General features: G+C 33.4%; 1 protein-coding gene across 11 annotated transcripts in view; it reads right to left on the reverse strand.

The window, feature by feature from the left end:
* Positions 1 to 27391, reverse strand: part of JMJD1C (jumonji domain containing 1C) — a 257660-nt gene that overhangs the window by 36880 nt on the left and 193389 nt on the right. For 9 of the 11 annotated variants that reach the window (XM_032491485.1, XM_032491484.1, XM_032491483.1 and 6 more), the window contains 4 exons: positions 4092 to 4197; positions 1678 to 1802; positions 364 to 507; positions 81 to 267 (listed from right to left, as the gene is read on the reverse strand). In XM_032491485.1, coding sequence (XP_032347376.1) covers positions 81 to 267; positions 364 to 507; positions 1678 to 1802; positions 4092 to 4098 — 463 coding nt within the window. In that variant the 5' untranslated portion in view covers positions 4099 to 4197. Of the gene's footprint in view, positions 1 to 80; positions 268 to 363; positions 508 to 1677; positions 1803 to 4091; positions 4198 to 4763; positions 4972 to 27391 lie in introns of those variants that run through there. The other 2 variants (XM_032491486.1, XM_014551734.2) reach the window with 2 other exon arrangements.

A 27391-nucleotide genomic window follows, 5' to 3' on the forward strand; every position in this document is an offset into this window, starting at 1 on the left:
TTTCATTTCAATATTAAGTAAGTATATTTTAAATGTATCTTTGTGTTTTTTATTATTCCCTTTAAAAAAGTGAGTCCTACCTCCTCGTGCTATATAATCATATTTTTCCTCCTTCATTTTCTCTTCATCTGGTATACTGCTATCTGAGCCCTTCCTCTTATTTGGACGAATATTTCTTTGTTGCTGGTGTGAATTCTGTTTTGGTACAGCAGCTTGGGAGTTCATTGCTGGTCTGGGACTATTTGCTTGGGCACGTGTATAATGACCCTAAAAATAACCAAATAACAATGACTGTTGACACTTCATCCTAAGTAATTTAAGGGACAACATTTTACAATAATCCATCACTAACAGCATACATACGTGAACAGTGTTGCTATTTTGAGTGGCACGAGACCTTCGCCGTGACGTAATGCCAATATTTTCACCTTTTAACAAAGAGTGAACAACATCATCTAGAAAGGTCATTTGAACCATAGAAGGATCGACATTCTGTGGTTCTAGTACCTAATCCATGATACAAAACAAGAACAAAAATTAAATCCAATCAGCTAGCCAATGTGATTCTAGGTACAGAAATGTTTAGAATTCAGTTTGGGATCTTTAATTTGCAGGACACCGCTAGGTTTACAATAAATGAACTTTAACCAGTAAAATAAAATTATCTTCTTAACTTTCTGAAGGCTACTGTTATATCTGCTAACCAAACATTAAAAAGCAAATTTATCTATTGCAAGTATACCTTGAAAAACAAGGATGAGAGTTATTCAAAAGTATAATGCCAAATCATAAAATGTATTTAAAAAATATGAATTTTCAAAAGACAGCTGTAAAATAAAGTAAAAAGGCAGAAAACACAGGAAGTAGAAAAGGACAAAAACTATATAAATGAATAATAATAATAATTTTTAAAAGACAGGTTAAAAGAATAATTTTAAAAACAAAAGGCAATTTTACTGAGAGGTAAAGGTTTGTTAACTTCTTAGGTAAAAACATAAATACAATTAAATTATATAATTTATTTAGTATTTTGACTAAAAAATTTAACCAAGCCATTTGTATTGTTTATAGAAGGGCTCTCATTTATTCAGACACCGCTGAGACAGGAAGGTGAAAAAATCTATTTGGGTGGGGGCGGTAAATAAATTACAGCTTTAAAAGATTTGAAATTAAGACTTTCAGATTCTTATTTAAAACTCTGTATGAAATTGATATTCTTAATATTCACCATACTCACCATAAAACTTAAGGAAGCATACCAGTTCTGAAATTTGATGTAAGAAGAACTCAGTGTGCATTAAGGTTTTCACTCACGAAAAGATACCATATGGGAAATATTTTTATTACTGGAGAGACAGAAAAGCTGAGACTTTAAGAAAGTTTTAGCCGACCTAAAGATAAAAAAAAGACTAAACAATTGAGTCTGATGCCTCCATTTCAAGGACTAATTTTATTGGTTTTGAAATAAATTTGGCATCACTAGGTCCTTGTGATGTAAAGTGATCACACTAATGTAGTATCAGATACATTTGAACTTCGTAGGATTAATGACTCCAAAATAAAACCTAGAAATGAAAATTTAGTGTCAATCTGTTGATCCATTTTTGGGGGGGAGGGGTAGGGATAGATTATGTGAATTGTAACCATCTCTTCAAAAATACTAGTTGGACTACTTACCTGATCATTCATAACGACCATGGTGCGAGTGAGGAGATCATGATGAGTAATTATGCCAGTAAACCACTGGGTGGCAGAATCTTGTCTATATACTCTCACTCTGTATCCATTCAAGGAATAAGGACCTTAAAAAACAAACAAACAAAAAACAACACATACACACTACTTCACAGATGAAATGGAAAGGTAATCTGGAACTTGACGTCTGAGTCTTCCAGTTGCCAAAACTTTAACATAAGCAACTACAAATTTTGATTCCTCTGTGACAGCTGGGAAAAGCTGCCCAAGTCTTAAAACATGTAAAGACTGCTAACTGAATTTATAAATATGTCACTAAAATGCTTTTTTCAATAAAGACATATGGTGTACTTTTAAACTCACTTTCTAAAGGATATCTGTAAAGGACAGATATCCTTTAGAAAACAGGGAAGGATTAAGTAATAAAAGATGAATATCTGTATATGTTTAAATATTTTAAAAGAGAAAATAGAAATAAAAATGTTTTCAATTTATAGGTACCAAAATATCAAACACTGAAAGTTTAATAAGAACTGCATGGGGTAAAGGTAGGGGGGTTATGTACCTTAATGACAGTATTATACATTAACAATTTATAAGATAATTTCAAAATTTGTAAATGGTTATTTAATCTTCTCAAACTCTTAGGTATCGTTTTCCTGTTTGTAACATTAAGAAAGTGAGGTTGATAGGTTAAATAAACTTTCAAGTGAAAGAGCTAGGACTGAATTTATTTTTCTGGTTCCTAGGTTGATGTCTTTTCTTCCACATTTCTAAGACATTTAACATACCAACTAATGGTTTAATCTTTATTTGCCAGTTTTAAAAATCTATGCAATATTAGCCTAAAATATAAATCAATTAACACATCTGTAGAAAGTATTCCATATCACCTGTAAATTAAACATTCATAGCTGTAATCAATTATATAAATTCTAGCCTTAGAATTTCCAACTATGGCAGAAAAACTCTAAATTACTTTTTCTGAATATAATGTAGCAAAAGCTTATAGCGTAACTCCAAATATGACCAATTTTCAATTCTCATCAGCATACCATCTTAACTGCCTCGTTCCTACCACCAAACACGATTTGGAGTCAGCCTCACATAATTCTGCTTAGGATGGAAAGGGACGACTGCCTTAATCTTTTCACCTCTAAGAATATGACAAGGAAACCAAAAGTTACTTTAAAAGTAACAGCCTGGTTTCGTCAATAAATAAGTAAATTGAAAGGGAAGGAAAGGAAAAAAGAGACAGGTAATATCAACCAATTTGTGGATACTTTTTGGATCTTGGATCAAAAATAAATAAAATAAAAATCAATATTGTGAAAAATCACTGAAGCCACTTATGAAATGGTAATCTGAACCTGACTATTCAGTGTCTGGCATTAAGAAACTTAATTTTTCAGCATAATAATGGTGAAATAATGGTATGGTGGCTTAGTCTAAAAATAGAACATAGCAATGTCTGATAACTGATGGAAGTAAATGGGAGTATGGGTGAGGCAGAATCCACCAAGTTCTACAGTTGTTGGAATTGGGAGACAGGCACGTGGAAGTTAACTGATAGGTTCTATTTCTGTGTATGTTTCAAATTCTCCATTTTATAAGTTTAAAACATATTTAGCCTAAGAAGAATTTAATAAGTAGATGATTAGCTGCTGTAAAAACCCACACAAAGCGAAACAGTCACAACTTTGAGATTATCTCAATTAATGCTTGAATTAAATGGCATGGAAGTTGAGCCTGAGATAAACATGGGAATTTAACAGTAAAATTCCTTTTAAAAAACATTCAACAAAATATTGATACTTCATGTTATATTGTTCCAGTTTCAGTTCAATTTCACAAAATGCTTACATTTACAATATATGATTTTATTGACAGGAAAAGAAATCACTAAAAATCATAAAATCTCACTGGTTTGAAGACAAACTTGTAACTTACTAAAAAACGGAAACAAAACTAAGACTAGCATTATGGTCACTGCTGAGGAAGGCAGATCGAAACAGGCCACTTTTATCAGATACCAACAGCATTCTTCAAAGGAAATCAACTGTGGCTTTGGGCAACTCTCCACAGCAAACAATGCTTCCTTCTTCAGGAAGGACACACCTAAAGCATTCTGTAATATGGAAAGTTTCCTATCAACAAAACACCTGTGTGGTTATAATCTCACTGCAGGCATTTAGTTCAAATTAGTAAACTGGAGAAGTTACCAACTTCCTATCAAAATTATTCTGATTTTGCTATTATTTTCCCTGGACTGTATGTAACTCAAAATACTAGACTGGGTCTTCTATTTATATTGCGTATAATTGAACAACCAAAACCAAACATGAGAAATTGCCCAGTTTCAAAAAAAAGTTAATGCATAACTTCAAAACAGTTACCTTGCATAAAAATCTCCTGAACTTTTTGTTCCTTTACCCAGACTTTCACTTCTTCCTGAAGTTGCGCGTTGTCCCTGAGAACTGGGTTTAGGCTGTCTATGTCGTCCTAGAATTACAGATTAAAAGAAAGGTCCATGTTATGCTGTCCTAACATTAATGATACCAACTTTCCCTCCTATATGTTCTAATGACTGAAGAAAATTTCTTGATCTAAATGTATGCAAAAACGCAAATTGTAAGTTATAGTTCATTATCAATAACCTAACAACAGAGCCTAAGAAATTAATCCATAAAATTTGATCTTTGACAACAATGTCTTAAGACAAAAATTGAAATTTACTGTGTTTTCTAACTGTAAGACTTACATAAGTCATCTATTTAAGGATTTCACTGTTAGAAGCAATACACAAACCAAATAGCTTCAGGTCATATAACGTTGGTAGCAAACAAATGGAACTGAATATTTTACTCATAACACACATATACATAGATGAGTTACCCTCTCCCCATAATGCCTAAAACATTAGTTTTAATCTGTTAAGTCATTATCCACTGTCTTGATTTAAATGCCATCAAATTCAGTTCTACTCAAACTCATCTGACCAGTAACTTCACTGCTAAAAGTTTTATTTTTTCAAGCCAGTGTCAAAGCATCCAGGCAATTAAAATTACATTATTGATGGTATTATCCTCATAACAGGGTGGATCTAGACACAGAAACAACCGGTTCTCTCTCCTTGGAGATGTGAATCACACAGTCACATGGTTTCCCACAATCTGTTGGTCCCCCGCTGGACTCTTTGACATTCTGTTCTCTTTCTCTCAAAGCACCTCTGCTGCTCCTGCATTTGAGATCAGCGGCAGGAGCCCTAGAGTAGAGCTGGGAAGAACAACAAAGCAGCACTGTCAATTTGGCGGCCCTTTTAAAAGTGGACTAGCAGATCATGGAAACCAGTGAATAGAAAGGAGCTAAATGAAGGGAATTTTATCTGGTGAATAAAAATAATCTGGCAATTTGGGAAAGCCAAAAAGTGACTGAAGAGTACAAAGAAGATCCCCAATCAAGCAGATCAGACTTCACTCTTCTGCTCCAGAGTTTATCCAAGTAAAGTGCTTTTCTTTTCATCTCATCACTGCTTTAAGCAAGAGACTATTCTGTATTTTTGAAATAATACCGTGGTAAATACTTTTGTTTATATCTAGTGAATACCAACAAACCAAAGTGAAGGCCTTTAAAGTTAGCAATCTTGTTTCTTGGAAAATTTACAGAAAATGCCACTTTAGAAGAAATAGTAGAGTGGAAAAGTGTTACACAAAAAGTAGGTAAAATTTGTCTTTTTTGGGGGGGAAAAAAGACTATGACATGTCTTTCTTTTTGTAAAGAAACTTCCAAGCAATCCTTTTTCTCCACTCCACTTTAATACACTGCACACTTAGTTAATCTCATTATTTTAGGAACAGACAGTACCATGGGGAATGCAGACTCTAACCCTCTTGATGCACACCGGTTAACAGTCTAGTCTATGACAGACAAAACACAGGATACTTTCCATTTCCCAAGGAAAACCATTACCATTTCCAGACAATTCTGACAGACATCAACTTCTTTTAAAATCTTCCTCACTTTGACTTCCATACACAGATTGAAGCTTAATTCCTTGGAGTCAAACACAAGTCTAGTCACTTTCCTACCTGATAGTCCTTCAAACATTTTAATTCTGGTTTTGTTTCCAGAGCCCTGAATCTTCTCTAGTTTAAACACCTACCTTTATTACAATTGTTCTTTTCACTTTTTTTCTAGATATTTAACTGGCACAAAGAAGATGGGTACTTGTCTAGAAAATCACACAATCACATGGGTGTCACAGCTGAATTATACAATGTTTACTATGGTCTCTTGCTCCCAAGCAATAATTATAAGTTGGGGGGGGGGAATATAAACTGCTTTTAAAGCAGCACTGCCAGCACTGTGTAGACAGTGTTGTGTAGACAGTAAGTACAGGTGTGATCTGTAAAACCAGTTCCCTGTAGTGAAATTTTATAACTAAAACTATTGAGATATAAAATTTATGTGCTTAAAATTTATGACAGGTTAAAATAATGATTTACATTTCTAAGATCATTAGACAACAAGAATCTTGTCAACAATGACCCATTCATTCCGAGGGGAAAAAAGCATACCATTAAAAATGAGTAATTTCAGCCTATATACTAAAATGATTTAATATAAGTTCAAATTCCTATGTATCAATTTCCCCATCTATAAAGCAGGGTTCCTAATATCTCTTATATTTGTGAGTATGTTTTTATATTAATATTTTAAAAAATTAAGAAACTAGTTTTCTTAACACATTCAATTCTGAATTAACCCTGGTATTGGAGGACATGCATCACAAAATTAATTAAAACCCATAAAAATTATCCGAATACATTGCCTGATTATGATAGTCATATTGTTGCTGAAGCCTTTCTCTATGTATATAGTACTTTGTAAATTACAGGTATTTCTGCTGAGTTGTAGTCATCGTTTCCATTTTAAAGAGGCTCACAAAAGGATAAATGACCAAAGCTCTTATGAGTAGCTAGCAGGTAGCCTGTATTCATTGATCTGAACAATGCTGTGAAAGTGCTAAAAATCAGATAAAGGCTATAATGCAGATTTACAGAGAAAAGCATCTGTCATTAAAAACTGATTATGAATGTTCACTATCTTTCACAGAATGCAGCTGACTAACAAAGAACCTCAGCTGTGCCTTGAGCTTGAGATTAAAAAACAATTCACCTGCACAGTACTTCATCATTCATTAACTATAGCAGTTACCCCACACACAATTTTCATATTGTATAACTAAAATATGTATTCTTTAACTCCAACACAGTGAAGCAATAGTACCCTCTGTGAAACTTCTTTTCTCCATTAACTATCCAATGTATTACACTGCTAGTTATAACTTTCAGCAAATGATTAACTGGGGAAAAAAAATCACTTCAGCAAGACTTGCTTTACTAGAAATTTACACAGAAAACATGGAAAAGTTCTTAACAATGTCTCAAGTGAGGTTGTGGACTGTATTTATTGTTCACTTCTGTGCTGTGCTTTTCCTCCTTTTGCAAAGACAGAAGTCAGGTTTAACTGAACATTAGTTGGGCACCTTAATGCAAATAATAATAGAAAAATAGCTAACATGACTGCGCATATACTATGGCAGATACCACGCTGGGTGCTTTCCATACTTACCAATTTTTCTAACAATTCTGTAAAACTGAGATTACATCCCTTTCACACGTTATACCCAGAGAGGTCCATAGTTATAATTTTGAATCTAGTTCTGTGACTCTAGAGCTCAGGCTCTTTTCATCTACTCTCTTTCTCTCTCTGTCTTTTTCCTTTTCAGGCCTGAGAAAGGACTGAATTAGTACAATGAAAAGGACTGCTTACTGTCACTGCCTTTCAAAATTTAACAGATTTGTTTATATTATATGGAAGAAATGAAATGTTAGATTATCTTAAGTCAGAATGGGTCAAAAAGCAAAGAACTAAAGAACATTAGGTGGAAGTTATCTTTGTGTGAATATCTCACATTGGTTATGTGAAATTCTGCCTATAGCAATAGCCTAATACTCATCAAAGAGAACAGAATTAGAATGTTAAACTCATGCAATTCTATGATCAGAAAGCTTAAAAGAAAAGACAATCGTTTTGGCAATATAACTCAGTCATGACCTACAAACTCCCAAATGCTGAATTTCTAGGTAAACACCTCCCTGAATTACTATTTGAGATGATCAAAACGCAGACTTCTTCCCCTGTGTACAGAAGAATATGATAACTTTTTTTTTTAAAAAGCAGTCCTCAAAAGATAAAAATTAAAGTCAGGTTAAAATCTGTACTGTGACAGTAAGGTTACTGTACTAACCTAATTTTCAAGCAATTCTCTATTTCATTCAAGTTCAAAGGAAAATAGTAACAATTACAATAGTATAAAAAAATTAGATCACGGCACTAACATATTCAGATATGCCTGACTAGATTTAATAGCAATATTATGACACTGCTCAAAATATATGTAACATTTTCTAAGATAATAAAGAATCCATTTGTTTTACCATAACAAAGTGCTTACTAGTTCACCAAATATTTTCTTTATGTTACACATATTCTGGATTTAACTACTGACCCAAGAGCCAGCAGAGGCATGAATTAAGTTATAGTATACCAGTTGTTAAGTTTCTATCTGGATGACTAAATTGACTGGCTTAATAATTTTAAGAGATTTGCTCTAAAGTCTTTACCTGATGTCTAGAATAGCACTTTCATTTTAGGACTGAAGAAATATAAAACTGGAACAATTTCTCTCCCTTTGAACAATTGCTGAAAGAAATGACCTAATGCCTGCTTTCAACCTGATACTGAGTGTGGCTTAGTAACAGAAGTTTTTTCTCCTGCAATAAAGTCCTTGACCTTTGTGATGACATCTTAAATCCCATTATATTACATACATTCTCCTATAAAACTCATACTTGATTGTATTTTATAAGAGTTATCATATAAGTAACTATTTGTATTCTGAATGTCAGGTTAGGTGATTGAACATGCTTTGCCACACCACTCTGCCACAGTCATAATTTAAATTCATGCTTCGGCAAAACTACAAATGACTGCTTGTCCTTACAGCCCTGGGGTTGCTAGCCAACAGTTAAGAACATGAATGTTAAGTCCACACAGATCAAGAGTGACACCAATTGCTACCATATCAATTCTTGTGTAACTCATAAAAGAACCCACTTTGTTACTAAGGACTTACTGGACAGAGTTACTACAGAGGTCTTCAAAAAGCACAGTTGTCTAAACCATCTGCAGTTTAATTAAATGCAGCCATCATTGAGGGCGTCCATGTATTTTCATGATTTAAAACAAGACCTGGCAAACTTTTCCTTGAAAGGGAGTAAATATATTAGGGTTTGAGAATCACGCTATCTCCATCATTATGACTCAGCTCTGCTACTTTAACATCAAAACCAGCCAAACAGTATCATAAACAATATATAAATGAATGGGTATGGCTGTGTTCCAATAAACTTTATCTATTGGCATTATACGAAATCTGAATTTCACAGATTGTTCAGGTGTCATGACATATTATTCTTGAGTTTTTTTCAACTGTTAAAAAATGTAAAAGGCCTTATAAAAACCAGGAGGCAGGTTTGATTTGGCCTGTGGTCACAGTTGCCTATCCATGATTTAAAACAACAAATAAATTGGTATAAAGGAAGACCAAAAACTTCCAATCAATGCAATGCAAAGCAACTAGATGGCAAATTGATTGTGACTCCAAACTCTATTTCCATAAATTGCTGCATATTCATGAGCACAGGAAAATGAATCAATAACCAAATCCTTTTCATTATTAAAGAAAAAAAAATTTAAGATAAATCATCTTTTAAGGTTTTCTCAAGTAAATGACTTTCTCTCATACACTCCTGTAACACGTTTAGTTTTCCAAATATAATGATGTATTTGATTTTATTGGAAAAAAATTATCCACTTTGAAAGATAAGATTTACTCCTTTTGGTCAGTGAAAATTATATTCATTATATACAGAGTTTGGTACCATCCACTTCTCTGAACTCCGCAGAAGGGTAAAAACAGGTACACTAATTGGAAAAGAAGAAATTTTCCAAAGACAGTGTTCCAACGTTAATCGTATGTTTCATATATCTGATTTATTAAGAACATCAGAGATTAATTTTTAAACTTCTCTGTACAATCTTTTAAAGACAAACATATTAAAATATTTTACTTAATTAAAAGCAATATATTATTAAATTCTGTGTATATAAAATTTCATAATTCCTGGTTAATTTGGGGTAATTCAGAAGCCTAGAATCCAGACTATGATTTAAACAAAAGCAGTAGAATTTCTATCTTTCAGAAACAAAATTATAGATTCAAAAGGCAGGAAGGGGTGGAGGGTATAGCTCAGTGGTAGAGCAAGTGCTTAGCATGCATGAGGTCCTGGGTTCTATCCCAGTACTTCCATTAATATTAAAAAAAAAAAAAAAAAAGGCAGGAAGAGGAAACAGGCTTAATGTTTTATATTGCTGATAAATTATTCTTTCTTCTTTTACATAATCAAGGAAACAATAAATGCTCATTCCTTCTAAATTATTCATATTTTGAAATCACATGAGAAAAATCTAATTTCTTAATAGAAATTATGTAAATAGTAGTCAGTATAATGAAATTCTATTTTCACTTAATACTACTAATGGGAATAATTCTAGAAATGGGAGTGATGTTCTGAAAATTTGAATGATGTTTAGGATTTTTTATTGGTTAAAAATGATTCAGTTGTACAAGGAAAAAAGGAAACTCCAATATTTTAATCTTTTGTAATTCTTAAATATATGCTTTCAAATAATATTCTTAGCATTAGAGTCTTCTTTCTACTTAGAAACAAAAATAGAAAACTAAAGTGATGAACTGTAAATACAATTGGAGTTTTGAGTTGTATTTGCAATGGTGGTTTATAGGATTATAAACATGAGGTACACATTTATATAAAATCTCTGGTTAAAGACTGAAACACTGTGTTTTCTCCATGAAAAGGAGAAAAGACTGAAACACTGTGTTTTCTCCATGAAAAGGTAATTTAACAATCTCATTTATATTGTCTCCTAAGGTACACAGATATGCACTAAAACACACACACACACACACCCACGTGAGGGGAGGATCCAAACATGGAGACAAATAAGAGTAATTCTTTGCTTCTCTACTTCCTCCAAGGGCTGACCTTGTGACACTCTGAAAAACAAACCGATTAGGCTTGAAGAGGAGGAAAACGTACCATCACATTCTGCCACAAAATTGTCTCCAAATACTACCAGGAGAAATGAACAATATTTTTCAAATATTTTATGTTATATTCTCTACCATATAATGCTATGCTGTTTCTAAAATGTCCCTAATATAATTCTGAATCTTGTGTTGTCAATTTTGGTAACTTGATCCTTCATAATACATTATGATAAAACCTAAAAATCTCCACATTTACCATCATTGCTAAAAATTTGAGTTTTAGACAGAATTTTGAATCATTATAATTATTCAGGATCTACGTGATACCCTGTATAGAAACCAAACATCAATATTTTATATTCAAGAGTATTGGAGCCTTTATTTATCCACATTAAAACAAACAAACACTTGGCGGAGGCGGGGGGGGGGGTGAGTTCTATCTTACCATTATTCAAGAACCATAGAATTTAAATATGTTCCAGTCCTTCTGCTGATCAGACTGGAAAAGTTAAAAAATGTATGACACTGTCTGTGGGAGAGAAAAAAACCTTTTCAGAAAGGTAGTTTTGACTACATATCCTATTCCGAAACACTGGGTGTTTCTGCAACTCGTTTTAGCTCACAAGGACGTGGAGAGAATAGGTGAATAATGTCACTGTAACACAGAATACTGGTCCATATACCATTTATTTTATTTATTTTTGCGCTTCTTAGTATGAGTAGCTGAATACCAAATATAGAAATAAAGCTGAACACAGTACCAGACATAACAGCCATCCATCCCACTTTATTCTTAATGTAACTGCACGCTGACTGACAAGTTCATATTGACTAGACTGCCCCAATCTTCTTTTTGCTTTTAACCCCATAATTCAAGAATCTCAACTCTTCATTACACATTCCTAATATCAAGCAACCTTTCCCTTTTTCTTAAAAATATGGTTCTATATTTACCTAACTTTATTTATTAGAAATATAACATGTCTTTTAAGTCTAGTATTTTTACAGGATTACTATTTTTTATGCTAGTACTCTTGTGAAAAATCTGCATAAGCTTTGAACAATCTACTCCAAAACTATTTTTCTCAAAATTCTTGTCATTTTAGTTTGAGATCTTGTAAATAGGAGATTTTTCATAGTTTCTATATCTTAAAATACATATTCTTCCACCCAACATTTAACTTTTGAGGAGTCTAATAAATAACAAAACACATTAATGCATGTATAAGAACAGACTCTCTGTATGTTTTAAAATAGAAAAACGTTTTTAGTCTATCATACACCCATACAATAGTCAAGAAAAATGATTATGTAGACATAAACTTACAGACATAGAAAGAAGCTAATGACACAGACAAAAAAAATAGATTACAGAATAAGAATAGAGTGATGTGTTTCATTACTATTAAAAAGACTATAAGGAAATACAGGACAGAAATAGACTCACAGACAGAGAATACAGACTTGTGGTTGCCGGGGGGGGGGGGGGGGGGGGAGGGTGGGAAGGGATAGACTGGGATTTCAAACTTGTAGAATAGATAAACAAGATTACACTGTATAGCACAGGGAAATATACACAAAATGTTATGATAACTCAGAGAAAAAAATGTGACAATGTGTATATGTCCATGAATGACTGAAAAATTGTGCTGAACACTGGAATTTGACACAACATTGTAAAATGATTATAAATCAATAAAAAATGTTAAAAAAAAGACTATAAGGGTGTGTATGTATGTTATATTGTGTATATGTATAAAATCAAGATAGATATGCAAAATATATACTAAGTATTAACTTTGGTTTCTTTAGCTAACTGTATTATAATTTTATGTCTTCTGAAAGTTTTTATTTTGCAATGAGCAAGTTTCATTTATAAAGAGAAAAAGATATTAAACTATTTTTGAAATGCAAAAGAATGCCGACAATTTGTTCATATTAATACCGATTTCCTTGGTTATAAATTAGAGTTCCATCTGAAGAAACTCCATTTGAATAAGAAAAGACTACAGGATAACTTGATGGTTAAGTAGGGAGTATACTCCATAGAAATTTAGCTGGTTTGGGAATTTTGTTGATATCAACAAACTTGAAAATATTCTCTTAACATTCTGATTTTATAAAAATCACTAAAAATAAAAAACCTTTTGACATGTTGCTACTCAAATTTTTACTTACTAAAAATAGAGTTAAAAGCCTACAAAAAGAATGGGTTATTTAATATATTGCTATTAATATGTCATCAATTATACCAAGTATGACTCAACTAATGTCTTTAAAAACTATGCTACTTATTTAAAAAAAAACCTTTTAATTGTATTAATACATTTTTGATAAATATTAGATCATAAAATCCAAATTTCACTTGAGCTAGAGGAAAAACATTTTCCCCCTACTAATTGAGAGATTGTTGTACATAGACATTTTACCACACATTTGATGGTGAACTTTCAAAGAAAAAAGCAAACAAGAACACACACATGCAAGTAACTAACTATTGTAAAAAGGTAACTTAGCACCATGTAAAACAGATCATATTTTCTATTTCTTGTGGCATTTCAGATACTAATGGATGATTAAATGCCTGTTTTAATAAGCATTTCACCAATATAACTTAAGAAAAATGACGAAATAAACACGGAACCAAACTTTATTGGCTTCCAACTATTCATGGAAAGATTCCTTATTTTATGTATCGTGGGCCACCTGTCCCTTTACTCTTCAAAGCTTATGTCTATATTGACACCTTTGAAAAAAAGCACCTTCAACACTCAGGTTGTGCAACTCAACTCCAATTTAACTAAAATGAAGCTAATATGATGAAGTAAGTCATAAGCCAGTAAGTCTTATTTGCTTATTCCTTAAAACATTACAAAGCCAGTATTTAAAGACTCTGGATTGGTGGCATTAATTACGACTCTTCAATTATCCTAGATTAGCAGTATCCTTTGGCTGCAATATAGCTTAAATATAACCTAAATTGACTATGTATGATTAATGGAACAAATCTATTTTCAGCCTTTAAAAAATATCTATTTAAGAGTAAGCATATTCACTTAGTGTAAATGATAAAAAATTAAAAAATATAACTGACAGAAGAGAAGCACTTTCACAAATGCTAACCTCATCTAATCCTAACAACCCGTTTGCTAGTTTGATATTATCCTCTTCATTTTACAGACAGTGAAACATATTCAGAGATTAGGTAATTCATCCCAAATCACTCGACTGGAAGACAAATAAGCAAGGGTCTGCATAATGTCAAAGCCGTTTCCACAAAACCTTTTTCCAATCCATGCACTGGCAGAATTAAAAATCTGAATCTCTTTTGCTTGGTTTTCAGTATTTTACTTATGGTATTAGTAACACGATCACAGTAAGTGAAAGGAAACCCAATTAACCAAATTACTTTACTGTTAAATATAGAAAATAGTGTCTGTTTAAAATCAGTTCACAAGAATATGTTATTACAAAATTTGGAATGTATATCATCAACAACAAACACAATAATTTATTAGATATAATAAATTTATTAAATTCCAAATAGGGTTTTGGAATGAAATATACTATATTAATATACATGTCCTACTACAACAATTGATAAAAAATGACTACTTATCTCGCTTTATTTTTATTTGTTCAGTTATAAAGGTTTAATAAAAAGGTAAATATTCTTACCATATTAATTAAAAACAACATCATTTGGGTTTCTCTTCTAGTGTCCTAACTGAATGAAACTGACTTTTCAAAAATATTCTCTTAAATAAACTTTATGCAGACCTGTAATATTTCTGCATTTTTAAATACAACTTGCTAATAAGTGTCCTCTCAGAATTACCACAGAGCAAAAAATCAGAACAATTAAATAAAACTTTTAAAACCACTTGAAGGAAAATGTGTTTCCTTCTAAAGCCGCATGTTAATATTCTCTGTGGTACCTTTAATAATAGTTTTGAACTTTTTACGGCAGTTCAAAAGTCTGGAAGGCAATTATTCTTTCAAGCTATTTATCAGTATGGTTTTTACACAGTTGAGTCATCATGAGTTCAACTTATTGAGTCACCTGCTTACAGCATCTGCCAACCACAATTTACTAACGGCAGTTTCCTCAAACTTACAACTGAACAAACTCAGGAAGGCCTGGGAACTGTTTAATGTTTTCCAAAGTAGCAACTGAAAATATTCTTTCAGAATAGCACAATTTAAGAAAATAAAACAAAAAAACCCCAATTTCCTTGTCATGGATGAGCACTCCACTAATGGCAATCTCATCCTCCCTTGCGAAGAGGGAGAAAGGGAGCTCAACCTAAGAAGGAAATAAAATTATGTATGACTGCATAATATTTTTTGTAAAGTATTCTACTAAAATAATTTCTAGGTACAAACTAATAATAATAAACTGAGGTGGAGTATACACACAATTGTGTCAAAAACTGTTCTGATCACAGAGTGAAGTCATTTTAAAAATATAAAATGTAGTGGGGGAGGGTATAGCTTAGTGGTAGAGTGCATGCCTAGCACACACAAGGTCCTTGTTTCAAACCCCAGTATCTCCACTAAAAAAAATAATAAAAACCTAATTACCTCTCCCCACCCCCAGATTTTTAAAAATACATATATGTAAAATGCAAAAATCCAATCCCAAACTTAAAACCGCACCAACTATATATAAAAAGATAAAAAAACAAATTTCTTCTGTATAGCACAGAGCTATATTCAATATCTTATAATAACCTTTAATGAAAAAGAATATGAAAATGAATATACCTGTGTGTATGTGTATATATATACATACATATATATATGTATATATATACATGCATGACAGAGACATTAGCTGTGCACCAGAAATTGACACATTTTTAACTGACTATACTGCAATTAAAAACAAAAACAAAAGCCCACACTACACACTTTCTGGAGCTGATTTTCACAATCTCCAATACACTGCTATGGAAATGATAAACCTATAAACTTGAGAACTATTACACCATACTTCTCTTTTCTCAGAAAAAATTAATACAGTCCAGTCACAATTGAAATAATCAACAAGTCCTATAACCTGTCAGACTTGCATCTGCCAAGTGACTTAGATTTTATCATATGACCCCCAATTTAAGCCCATCTGTTCCCCTCACTGAGTCTATGTAGAGTATATGCAAATACATGAGAAATGTGTTAGGCTATTTAGAAAAAAGGAAGGAGCTAAAACTTTAACCCCAAAGTATCATAATATAAGAACATCTTAATTATCTATTAGCATTAAGGAAGGTAGTATGCATACTGTACTTCACAATGATTTCCGATAATTGTTTTGCAATTCCTGAAAGGTTAAGTTTAATTTCCCTAAAAAATCTAATTAGAAAAAAAGAAAGAGAACATAAACTGAGTGAGACATGTTAACCGCTTATTAGTTTCTGTAACTAAAAAATGGGAGTTTTTAAAGATAACTTACAGGAATAGGAAAATTTATCAAAAACCTACTGATTATGAAAATAGTTCTAGAGTTTTTTCATTAAATAACATACTAAACACAATTTAAGCTTTTCATCAACACTCGTGGTTATCATCATTATTGATTATTATGAGTCGTAATTATCGACTGACAGTGTTTTCCCTCTATATTAAACTATCCCAGAAACACAAAAATTGAGCTGTAAATATGCTTTAGGTTCTTTTGTAACCTCTTGTGCTATCAACCTACCAATCTACCATCATCACACTTTTTACAACTATTGGTTTGACTTTCCATATGCTATAGGAGAAGAAACCATATTAGACAATTTGTTGGAATTATGTTTGAAACAGCCTCTGAATATGGGACTAAGAGCTCCTCTTTTGAGTAAAACATATTACAATGTATTTCATTCAACAAAATTTTTTAATACCAGGTATAAATTACTATGCTAAGAGACTGGCATGTAAGATTTCTTCCCTTGAGGCTCTTACAGCCTGTAGGACAGAGACTAACAAATCACGTTAATACAGATTAAACAGAGTTTTACATAGGGCACAGAGGTGAGATAAAGATGGTGGGGAAAGGTAATCTAGTTTTGTGTATCAGAAAAGGTATATCAGGAAAGGAGATATATGAGTTGGGACTTGAGAAAAGCATGGTTACCTAAATTTTTAAGCTGAAATTTCAAAAATGCAAGGGCACCTATTAGGCTATGGTTTAGCAGAAAAGAAGGGCTTTCAAGACACTGAAATGCATGTGCAGGCATAGACAGATGAAACAATATGGCCTATGTGGAGAACCCTAAGTATAATGGTATGGATTGAATGATGACAGGGGAGTAGGTGAGCAGAAAGACTTCAGGATCCTATTTGGATAGCTCTGTAATAGTCCAGCTAGGTGAAAATGGAAGCCTTACAATGGAGATGAGAAGACGGGATGGACATATGTAATGTTAAGGCAGCAAAATCAGCAATTTTTGGAGGCAAATAAATAAGAGCAAGAGAGGAACCTAAAACATTCCCAGATGTTGATTTGAGTGACAAAATGGGATAGATATGGGTATGCTGTTAGGCAAGATACAGAATGATTAGGAAGAAAGACAAGGTTTGAGTGCTGAAAGTCAGCATGGGAGGCGGTAGAAAATAAGGTTTCACCTTCTCAATGACATCCACTGTGACCACCTTATTTAATGTAACACTTTAACCTGCCTCTCCCCTCTCCATTCCAAACTGCTCTTATCTTGCTTTACTTTTTCCTTTTGTCTTAGCAGTAAACTGTCTATCATACTGTGCATTTACTTACTATTATATATTTATTACCTACTGTGCCTCTTCTACAACTTAAGCTCCAAGGGGAAAGGAATGTTTTTACTTGAACAGTGCCTGGCACATCTGCTAAATAAACAGATATTAAATAAATGATAATGTAGCAAGGAGGTTTGGACTAGAGTTACATAGATTCAGAAGACAGGGTTTTTAAATGATAGTGAAAGCACTGGAAATATGACACTGCTTTGAGCTGAAAAGAGAAGACCCCAAAAAGGAAGACCGGGAAATCACCCATCATTAAAATTACAGAAAGAAATAACCAGAAGGAGGACTGATAAAGAGAAGGGAAACCTGAAAAAAAGATGTTACAGAATCAGTAAGAATAAAAGAACTTCCAAGATAGTGGCCCACAGTGTTAAGTGCAATGGTTCAGCAGGATAGGAATGGGGACTGGAATAATCTATTTGATATTTAAGAGATTATTAGTGATCTTAACATTAGTTTTGTAGAGGTGGAAGTAGAAGCTGGGCTGCAATAACTGGAGATTCTACTGGGAGGTTAGAAAATATAGGTATAAAAAGTCAAACTATATTTACAAGTCTGTCTATAAAGCTAAGGAGGTAAGACAGAATAGGTGGGATTAGAGACCCTTTCTATTTTTTATTAGAATGCAGGTAATTTGAGTTCATTTATATAATGAAGGAAAAGAAAAACAACAAAGAGGAACAGGTTTAAGATGCAGTAAATGGAACACAATGTATCTGTGAAGATGGAATTTCAGAGCACTAGGACAGGGATTTGTCTTTTATACTGCAAGGCCCAAAGAGGAACAATTTCAAGACTAACACACACAAAAAAACTGAATGAGTGTATCTTTAGCGGCATATATACCAAAGATAAAAAGAACTGTAACAAAAAATTTAGACTGTTTTCAATAATTATACTGTTGGTGGCAACGTTACTGTTGTAAGCCTGGTAGTTGCATAATGCACAACAAAGCAAACTAGTCAACATGTGATATTCTATCATTCCTGATGTTGCTGAGAACTTGTAACTTTTTAGAACATAACTACTATGAATAATTAGAACTGACTACATAGACACTGAAATTTATGCATGTATATACAAACATAAAGAGAAACATTTGGTGATGAAATATTAATATGTGGGATCTATTTTTAAAAATAATACATGAGGGGCAATAAGATGAAAAATACTGGCCAAGAATTGGTAATTGTTAAACCTGGATGACAGATACATGGAAATCCATTTTACTACTCTACGCCTGTGTTTTAAATTATCTGAGGTAAAAGAAGTTTTATCACATCACTCCTCTGCTCAAAACTCTCCAAAGGTTTCCACTCCAATCTCAACCAAAACAAAAAAATAAAAGTCTTTGTAACAGCCTACAAAGTCCTACTTAAATCTATCTTCATTATCTTTCTTACTTCATTTCCTACTAATCTCTGTATAGCTGTCTCCTTGATGTTCTTTGAATGCTTTCACTTTAGTGCCTTTCCATTTTTCTGTTCTAGCTAACACTTCCTACCAGGTTTTATATTTCTCCATAATACTTACATCTTCTAATATACTAAAATGGTTACTTTATTTGCTGTCTGTCTTTTCTCACTAGAAGGTAAGCTCCATGACAGCAGGGAATTTTTATTTTTCTGTTTTGTGCATGGCTGTACCTTAAGTAACTAAGAATGTGTCTGGGACACAGGAGATACCCAATAAACATTTGTAAAACTGAACTAGTCATAGAAAAAAGGGACACATCTCTGAGACAAGAGAAAAGGAGATAAGGAGAGGTGCATAAATGGGGGTAAGGAGAGGAAGTTAAGCTTCTTGTAACAGCAATTTCCTCTTTGCTGCAGGAGAAAGGCCATCTACTAAGGGAAAAAGGAATAAGTTGAGTAGAGTGGTGATAATTTAAAATAACTGCTTTAGGAAATGGAAGCCCAAATGGATCACAGAAAAGCACGTCAACTGATACTACAGGTTCAGCTGAGATTGGAGACAATACAATGGCATCAAAATACATGGGTATAATATTCTCCTGCCATGTTAAACATTTAGGGAAAGGCTTTCTAAAAGAATTTTCTGCATGATGGAAATGTTATATATCTGCACTGTCCCGCATATGCGTGTTTGAGATCTTGAAATTTGACTGGTATGACTCAGGAACTGAATTTTTAGATTTACTTTTGCTTAATTTAAATTTACAAAGCCACGTGTGACTAGTGGCTACAAATAAAGGGCAGCGCATTTTTAGGGTGGAAAAGTGGAGAAAATAAATAGGACTGTTCTAAGATAAGAAATTAAAAGGTAGATGTAACATGAAGACAAAGGCATAAGGGAGTTAAGGTGGTGGTTAAGAGTGGCAAAAATAATATACAACAGGAGAGAAATCTTGACTGGGAACAAAGTGAAGGAAAAAACTAGGAGGATGCAGGAAATCCACCAATTATGTGACCACTGGTGAGGTGGTAGGGTCTGTGAATGATATCAATTTTGTGCTCAGGGTTTAAAAAACAACTACTTTACTATTGAAACTACACGTATCACAAACTGAGATTAGCCCAGCCAGACCTACTTACTTTCTGAACTTCTACCATATTTATTCTCCTTATCAGAAAAATTTTATAGAGTACGAAGTTTTTTCCTATACATTATCTCACAGATAATAGCAACACTATCATGAAACAGGTATTACATACCTAATTTTATAGACGAAAAGTAGAAAATTGTTAAGTGGTTATATACCTTGCCTAGTGTTTCAGACAGTAAGCGGCAGAGCTGGGATCTGAGTCCAAGCTGGCTTGTTCTACTACCAAATTCTGGTATCTTACTTAATGGATGTACACTTTGCCTTCCTCCAAAGAGCCAGAATTCCCTGAGAAGATAAATTTTACACATGCGTACTTACGTATATGATTAGGTATCTTAAAATCGAATCTCAGTAAATTTGGCAACTTATTCTTGTAACTGTTGTGTACTGATTTTTGTTCTCTCTATATTTTTATATTTGATAAATTTGTCAATTATTTTTTATTTTAATAATATTTGCACTAAATCAGACACTCTAACAAAAGGCAGAGCTACCAAGTTGCGCCATCATCTAAATTGAACTCATACAAAATTTAAGTACAAATATGTGTATTTATACCTGTTTGTAGAGTAAGACATTCTGGGAAACAGATATCTTGGAGCAATCAAGACCAATAAAAACAAATCAGTAGTTTAGCCTGCTCCTTTACCAGTGCTGGTAGGGAACATCATTAATTAACTATACACCCTTGGCTGGAGTAGAGCCTCATAAACCTTTACAGCACTAACAACATGCCAGTCAGATGCTTTCAACTGATGCTAAGTTTGCCTGACTATTTTAGCATGTTTGCAATAAACATTAGGAAAAATTCTCTGCACTGAGCTTCATTAAGCACTGGACGGAATTGTTAGTATGTGACAGAACTTAATTCCTTGAAAACAGGAGTGGATGTGGGAGAAACAAGATAAAATACCATCCTTTTAAGGTGCTTCGGATATTATACTTTGGAAGTCCACATACTGGATAATGTCTTAAAGGCCTTTAAGCTTGAAGATTATACGTAAGGAAGCCTTATATAATCCAGGCCTTCTCATCTATATTAATACAGAATTTTCTATTTCCAAAAATGGCTATTCCATAAATGGGAGAGGGGAGAAGGGGTATTAACGGGAAATAATAACATGTCATTTCCATACAGAGTACCTGACTCCCAAAGAACATACAGAAAAGCCTTGCATATATCTATTTTAAAATCCCTTATTATTTTACATACTTATAGATTTGAGATATATAGGTATCCTTATTTAAGTACAAATATGATGAAAAATATTAATCATTTATAATTAATAAGTTTATCAAATAACTAGGTCTAAAGATCTCAAAGAATGTGTGAGTGATATAAGAATTTGGTCAGGAATTAGACTGAATTGGTAGGTGATAATGGATAGCCAGGAGAAAACACCACAGCATCAAGAGTCAAGAGGAGGCAGAGCTATGGTAACAGAGAAAGGAATGATACTTTCTCGCATTTAGGGAGCTAGGACTGGACCATCTGGTAGGCCACTGTCTGCTGACCACTTCTAAGTTGACTTGAGGAGATTGCTTTTCAAGTTTCCACTTTTGTAGTTGTCTTAATCTACAGTCTAATAGTTCTAAATAAAGGAGGGGAGGGCAATGGAAATGTGTGGGGATTTTTTTCCATTAACATAACAACTGGGAAGAGGTGCTAACTTAAATACCTTTGGAAAGGCTTTTGAAAAGCCCAAGGTATCTATCATTCTACAACTTACTATAAAGCAAAGAATCAAATATCAATAGTACCTGTAATTGTTAATTTTATTGTATCAATTTAGCTAGGCTATATGGTGTCCAGTTGTTTGGTCAAACACTAGTTTAGATGTTTCCGTGAAGGTATTTTTCAGATGCAGTTAACATTTCTATCAGTAGACTTTGAGTAAAGCAGATTATCCTCTATATGTCCTCATTCTACCAGTTGAAGGCCTTAAGAAAAAAAGAATTAGGTCCTCCAAAGAGGAAAGAAAGACTGCCTTTAGACTTAGCATCAACTGTTGCCAGAATTTCCAGACTGCTGGTATGTCCTGTGGATTTCAGAGTTCCCAGCCCCAACAAATGCATGAGTCAATTCCTTAAAACTTCCTCCCCTACCCTCTTACTCTCTACATACATGCATGTAAACATACACACCAGGGTTTTGTTCATCTGGAGAATCCTACCCTATTGTGAAACACTAGCTTTCTTTATCTCTTTCCCATCTTCTAAACTCTTGCCTTCCAAGAAAAAGTAAAATCCCCCCCAAAAGGGCATATAGCTGGTATTAATGTATCATTTGCTTCCACAATACAGAACATTATGAATATACCTCTACTTTAGAACTTCTAGGTTGTTGCCGTAATTTTATTTAAGTCTCTCCCCCTGGTCTGAAAGAGAACCAAGTATTTTATCTGTCTTTAAGTCCCTAGTATCTAGCAAAGTAACTGGCACACAGCAATAAATGAATATGTTCTCTAAAAGGCAAGCCTATGCCTAATAATTTAATGAAAAGAGTTATACTCCAAACATTAATCAGTGCTTCAGAAAATGACAACTGTTAAGCGGAACACTATACTTCAATATGATTTATCTTTAAGGTTAAAAATCATTTGGACAAATTATGCAGTTGTAGAAAAGTGAGGGGGAAAAAAGATATCTCAAGTAATCAAAACAGACAATATACTAAAAGAATAGAATAAAGAGCCCAGAAATAAATTCTAGAATGAATGATCAACTACTTTCTAACAGCAGTGACAAGACTCTTCAATGGGGAAAGGACAAACAGTGCTGGGAACTTGGATATCTGCATGCAAAAGAATTACACTGGATTCCTGTCTTACACCATATAACAAATTAATTTAAAAAAACTATCCAAAAAGAAAAGAAAATCCAAAGAATAGGGGAAAATACTTACAAAGCATGTATCTGTTAATGGATTGATAAAACTCCTAAGTTCAACAAGAAAACCAAAGAACTAAATTAAAAAAACGGACAAAGAACCTCACACCCATTAGGGTAACTATTATCAAGAAAGTAAAAAATAACAAGTCTTCTCACAGATATGGAGAATCCAGAACCCTGTTGGTGGGAATGAAAAAATGTACAGAGGCTGTGGAAAACAGCTTGCTGTTCCTTAAAAAAACAAAATGTAAATTTTCATATGCTCTAGCAATACAATTCTTAGGTATACGCCCATAAGATGTGAAAGGAGGAACTCGAGCAAATACCAGTGCTCACAACAATATTATTCACAATAGTCAAGAGGCGGAAACAACTCAAATGTCCATCAACATATGAATAGTTAAATAAAATGTGGTATATACATACAATGGACTATTATTCACTCTTAAAAAGGAACAAAACTCTGACACATGCTACATGGGTGAATCTTAAAGACATTATATTAAGTGAAATAATCCAGTAACAAAAAGGACAAATATTGCTAACATTCTGTTTATATGAGGTATCTAGAACAGGCAAAGAAAGTATACACCAAGAAAACAGAACCGGGGATACCAGGAGTTACGAAGAGTAGGGTACTGGGAGAAATGAGGAGTTACTGTTGAACGAATGCAGTTTGTGTGAGATGATGAAAAAGTCCTGAAAATGGATAGTTATGATGGTTGTACAATACTGTGAATGCACTCAATGTCACTGAATCATAAATGATTAAAATGACATGTTTTATTATTTGCTTCTTTTAAACAAATGCCCATTATTCCTCTGTTCCAAGAAGGCAATGAGGTTGAAGTCAGTCAGGTGGCTGACCCAACTATAAAATGGTTAAAAATACTCCTTTTAGTCACCATTTCATCTCACAGGAAAGGTGTGGTTAGAGTTTATGGAAGTAGACCATTCAACACATTCTGCTTATTCACTGGATTTCAGGTACTTAACCAGCCTCACTGTCTCAGTGGCTCAGCTAATTTATGTTCATCCTGAGACAACTTAGGGTTCATTTATTCTAAGAATAAGGGCATCCTCTCTATATTTCTCCCACAACCAGGGAAGACTCCTTACATCTCCCTGGTAAATATACTTACATTTATATTTTTGTTTGTTTGTTTCCACCATTAGATTATAAGCTCTATGAAAGTTTATTTGTATTCCTGAATACAGCACGGCAGGCCCTCAAACATGAATAAACAGCCTCCAATCATTATTTATTGACTAAGGGCCAGTGCTATTTTGTCTATAGTCTGAAGCCTAAGAAGACTTCGATTTTAGAGATAATCTTAAAAGGGCTTTGTTTTAAAGTACTGCTTTTCAATTTTAACTCTGAACAAATCTTTGAGCAAAACAGAAAAAACCTAGCAGCTCAGAAAATTGGGAGAGGGCAAAATATCTTAATCTGTTTGGATTCTTAGCCTAGGGAACAAATGAGTCAGAAAATGATGCACAGATTTAGGGTACAGCTTGATGCCAGTATTTAAAAAGTCTAGGGAAATTGTACAGGCAATAAAGTTACGGAAAAATTTAATATTACATTTAGGAAAGATGTGAAATCTAAGAAAAATAACAAGACCCCAACAACTGGCCCTTGGTGCTCAAATGGGCAGCTCTCGTCTGTGTGGCCCGTTGTTGTCTATGGCAGCTCATAAAGGCAGGGTGGAACAGTAGAAATAACATCTTGGAATCTAAAGTTTTGATTCAAGTTCTATTTGGGCTACCACTAGCTGAGTGACCTAGATGCCAAGTCACAACTTCCTTAAACCTCACTTTGTTTGCTTATTAAAATTGCTATCATATATTCTCTCCCTTTGTCATGTTTCTTCCTTCTTATCCTTTCAGCCTTTCATTTTCCTACACTCTTACCTCTAATTTTACTAAGAAAGACAAATATTAGATTTTAAAGGTCCTGCAAAAGAGGGAGAATGGGTGGGCAAATCAATGCTGACACATAAAAGTCACATGAAACTACTATTATGAGAAGCAAAACTTATGAGTAAGCAGAAGAAACCTGTCTGCAGAAAGGAGGCTGAGGAAGGGGGGGAAGAAGGAATATGTGACTTGAGTTCCTGACTGTCTAGTTCCTAATTCCATCCCATATAAGGTTCAGCTGTGCTTTCCTGCAGTGCAGGTCCATGACACTGTCCGTTGTATCTTTTAAATACCCCCATCTCGTTTTTAAAAATTAAATCTAGTTTACATAAATTTCCATTTCTGCTACCTAGTGCATTTTAAGTTAGACTTCTCAAAGACTTGTATGGATTAAATAGATTAATATATGTTCCGTGAAAGCATTACACAAAATTAAGATAATAATACAATCTATTTTCCTCATAGGGTTAACATAAGAATTAACTAAAACAATGCAAATGGAAATATTTTGGAACTTGATGAACCTTACAAATGTAAATTAACAACACACTAAAAATTAACATTTTACGTTTGGGATTTTAAATAAAATGGCTGTGCTTTAGTAAGAATTTGCAGTTGGGTAAAAGGAATAAATAGTATCAACCTATTTTGATTGGCAGAAAGAAACTAGAAAATCTCAATGGCAACTAAGTGATGGCCTAGAATCTTTGAAATCTGATGTCTAGAAGCATAATTTCACATACTTTAAATTCATAACAGCAGCCACAAAAAAATTAAAAAGAGACTGGCAGATTTTTCAGCATATGATCATAGCAGATTTGGGACCAGAAGAGAACTATTGCAGACTGTGGCTTATAAATGTTTTTAATCTGAATATTGCAGAACAGCTCATACTTGAGCCAAATTTCAGTCACAATAACATGTTCCTGGACTCCATGAACACATTTTCAACACACCAAGTTTTGCAACCAAATTTTTTACAAACGAAATTCCCATTTTAATGGCAGCAGATAATATAAAATCAGCATACCTAATTAATAAGCATGTTTCACAACTATTTTTGAAATTATGGCAATATAAAATCAGGCAGGTGGGAGATAAAAAGAGTACTTAAACCAAATGCAGAGAAAAATTACTGAATATTAAAACATGATGTACCAATTTAAAATTTTAAAAGAGCCTACTTAAATAAGGAAGTACAACAATTCTGTTTTAGCTTCTGGTTCCCCTTTCTTGTAGTCCATCCTTCTTTCTAGGCTTCAGCTTGGCCCCACTATTGCAAGCTGTCACTTTTGACTAGAAATGGAATAAAGCCAAGTACTACACAATAGTAGCTTCCTGCTCTGGCCTCATCTCCTAGACCACCCCCAGGCCAATGCTCCTGTCCACAGATGCTGATCCTACCAAGCCAATAATCCACCAGCAGTCAGTTCACAATTATGGCTATGATCCTGTATTTTTTATATTCTTGGTACAGTGTATATCCTACAATCTCACAGTTCTCTTTTACTGACATTATGGCAACAAGGCATCTTTAAATTTCAATCAAATGCTAATATGAAGGCAAACTGAAATGGAAAAAGGAAATGCATATAAAAACTCAAGGACTAATTGAGAATGTGCTCAACTTCTGTCAAAACATAATTCAGAAACAGATACAGAAAAACAGATTAGAAAGCTCTCAGTAAGTACTATTAATTCAAACAATCCTATTATTCTAATTTTGCATAATTTTGATTTGCACCTGACACTGTCTGGCTCCACAGTTCTCTCTTTTGAGATAAAACTCGATTTAGATTGAATGTCTCTTATCCCTGGAACTCAAATCATTAGTCAGGGATTAATTTGATTAGGTCAATGTTGGTCAGAAATGGTTGTTTTTCCACGTTAAGCAAGTTCACAGAATTATGGCTCTAAATGTTGGGAAAGAACTTCAAAGGTCATTTAGTCCAACTCTTATTCAATGCTTAGAGGACTTCCAAATTGTACTACTATATCCTCATGGCCTTTCTCCAGAGCCAGACAAAAACAATTCTGTAACCTGCTGAGTATCACTTATTACTTTATGAGATCAAAATAACTATCAGCAGCAATTGGAACTTAGGATATTTTGGGAGAAAAGGTAAGGATGTGTTGTGATGAGTAATATAATAGGCTTCTGCATCTTTTCTAATATCATTTTGCTAAAATAATAGTTTAAGAAGTCACCATGAAATCTTATCTAAAGGCACTTTTTATAAAGGGGGAGAAGGAAGAAGAAATACTACTACAAAGTCACATTGTGTTACATACTGACTATGAGTTGTATCTACACCAAAAAAGTTTATCTAGCACCAGCTGCAGAAAGA

Source organism: Camelus ferus, chromosome 11, assembly GCF_009834535.1.
Source record: "Camelus ferus isolate YT-003-E chromosome 11, BCGSAC_Cfer_1.0, whole genome shotgun sequence".
Taxonomy (NCBI): Eukaryota; Metazoa; Chordata; class Mammalia; order Artiodactyla; family Camelidae; genus Camelus; species Camelus ferus.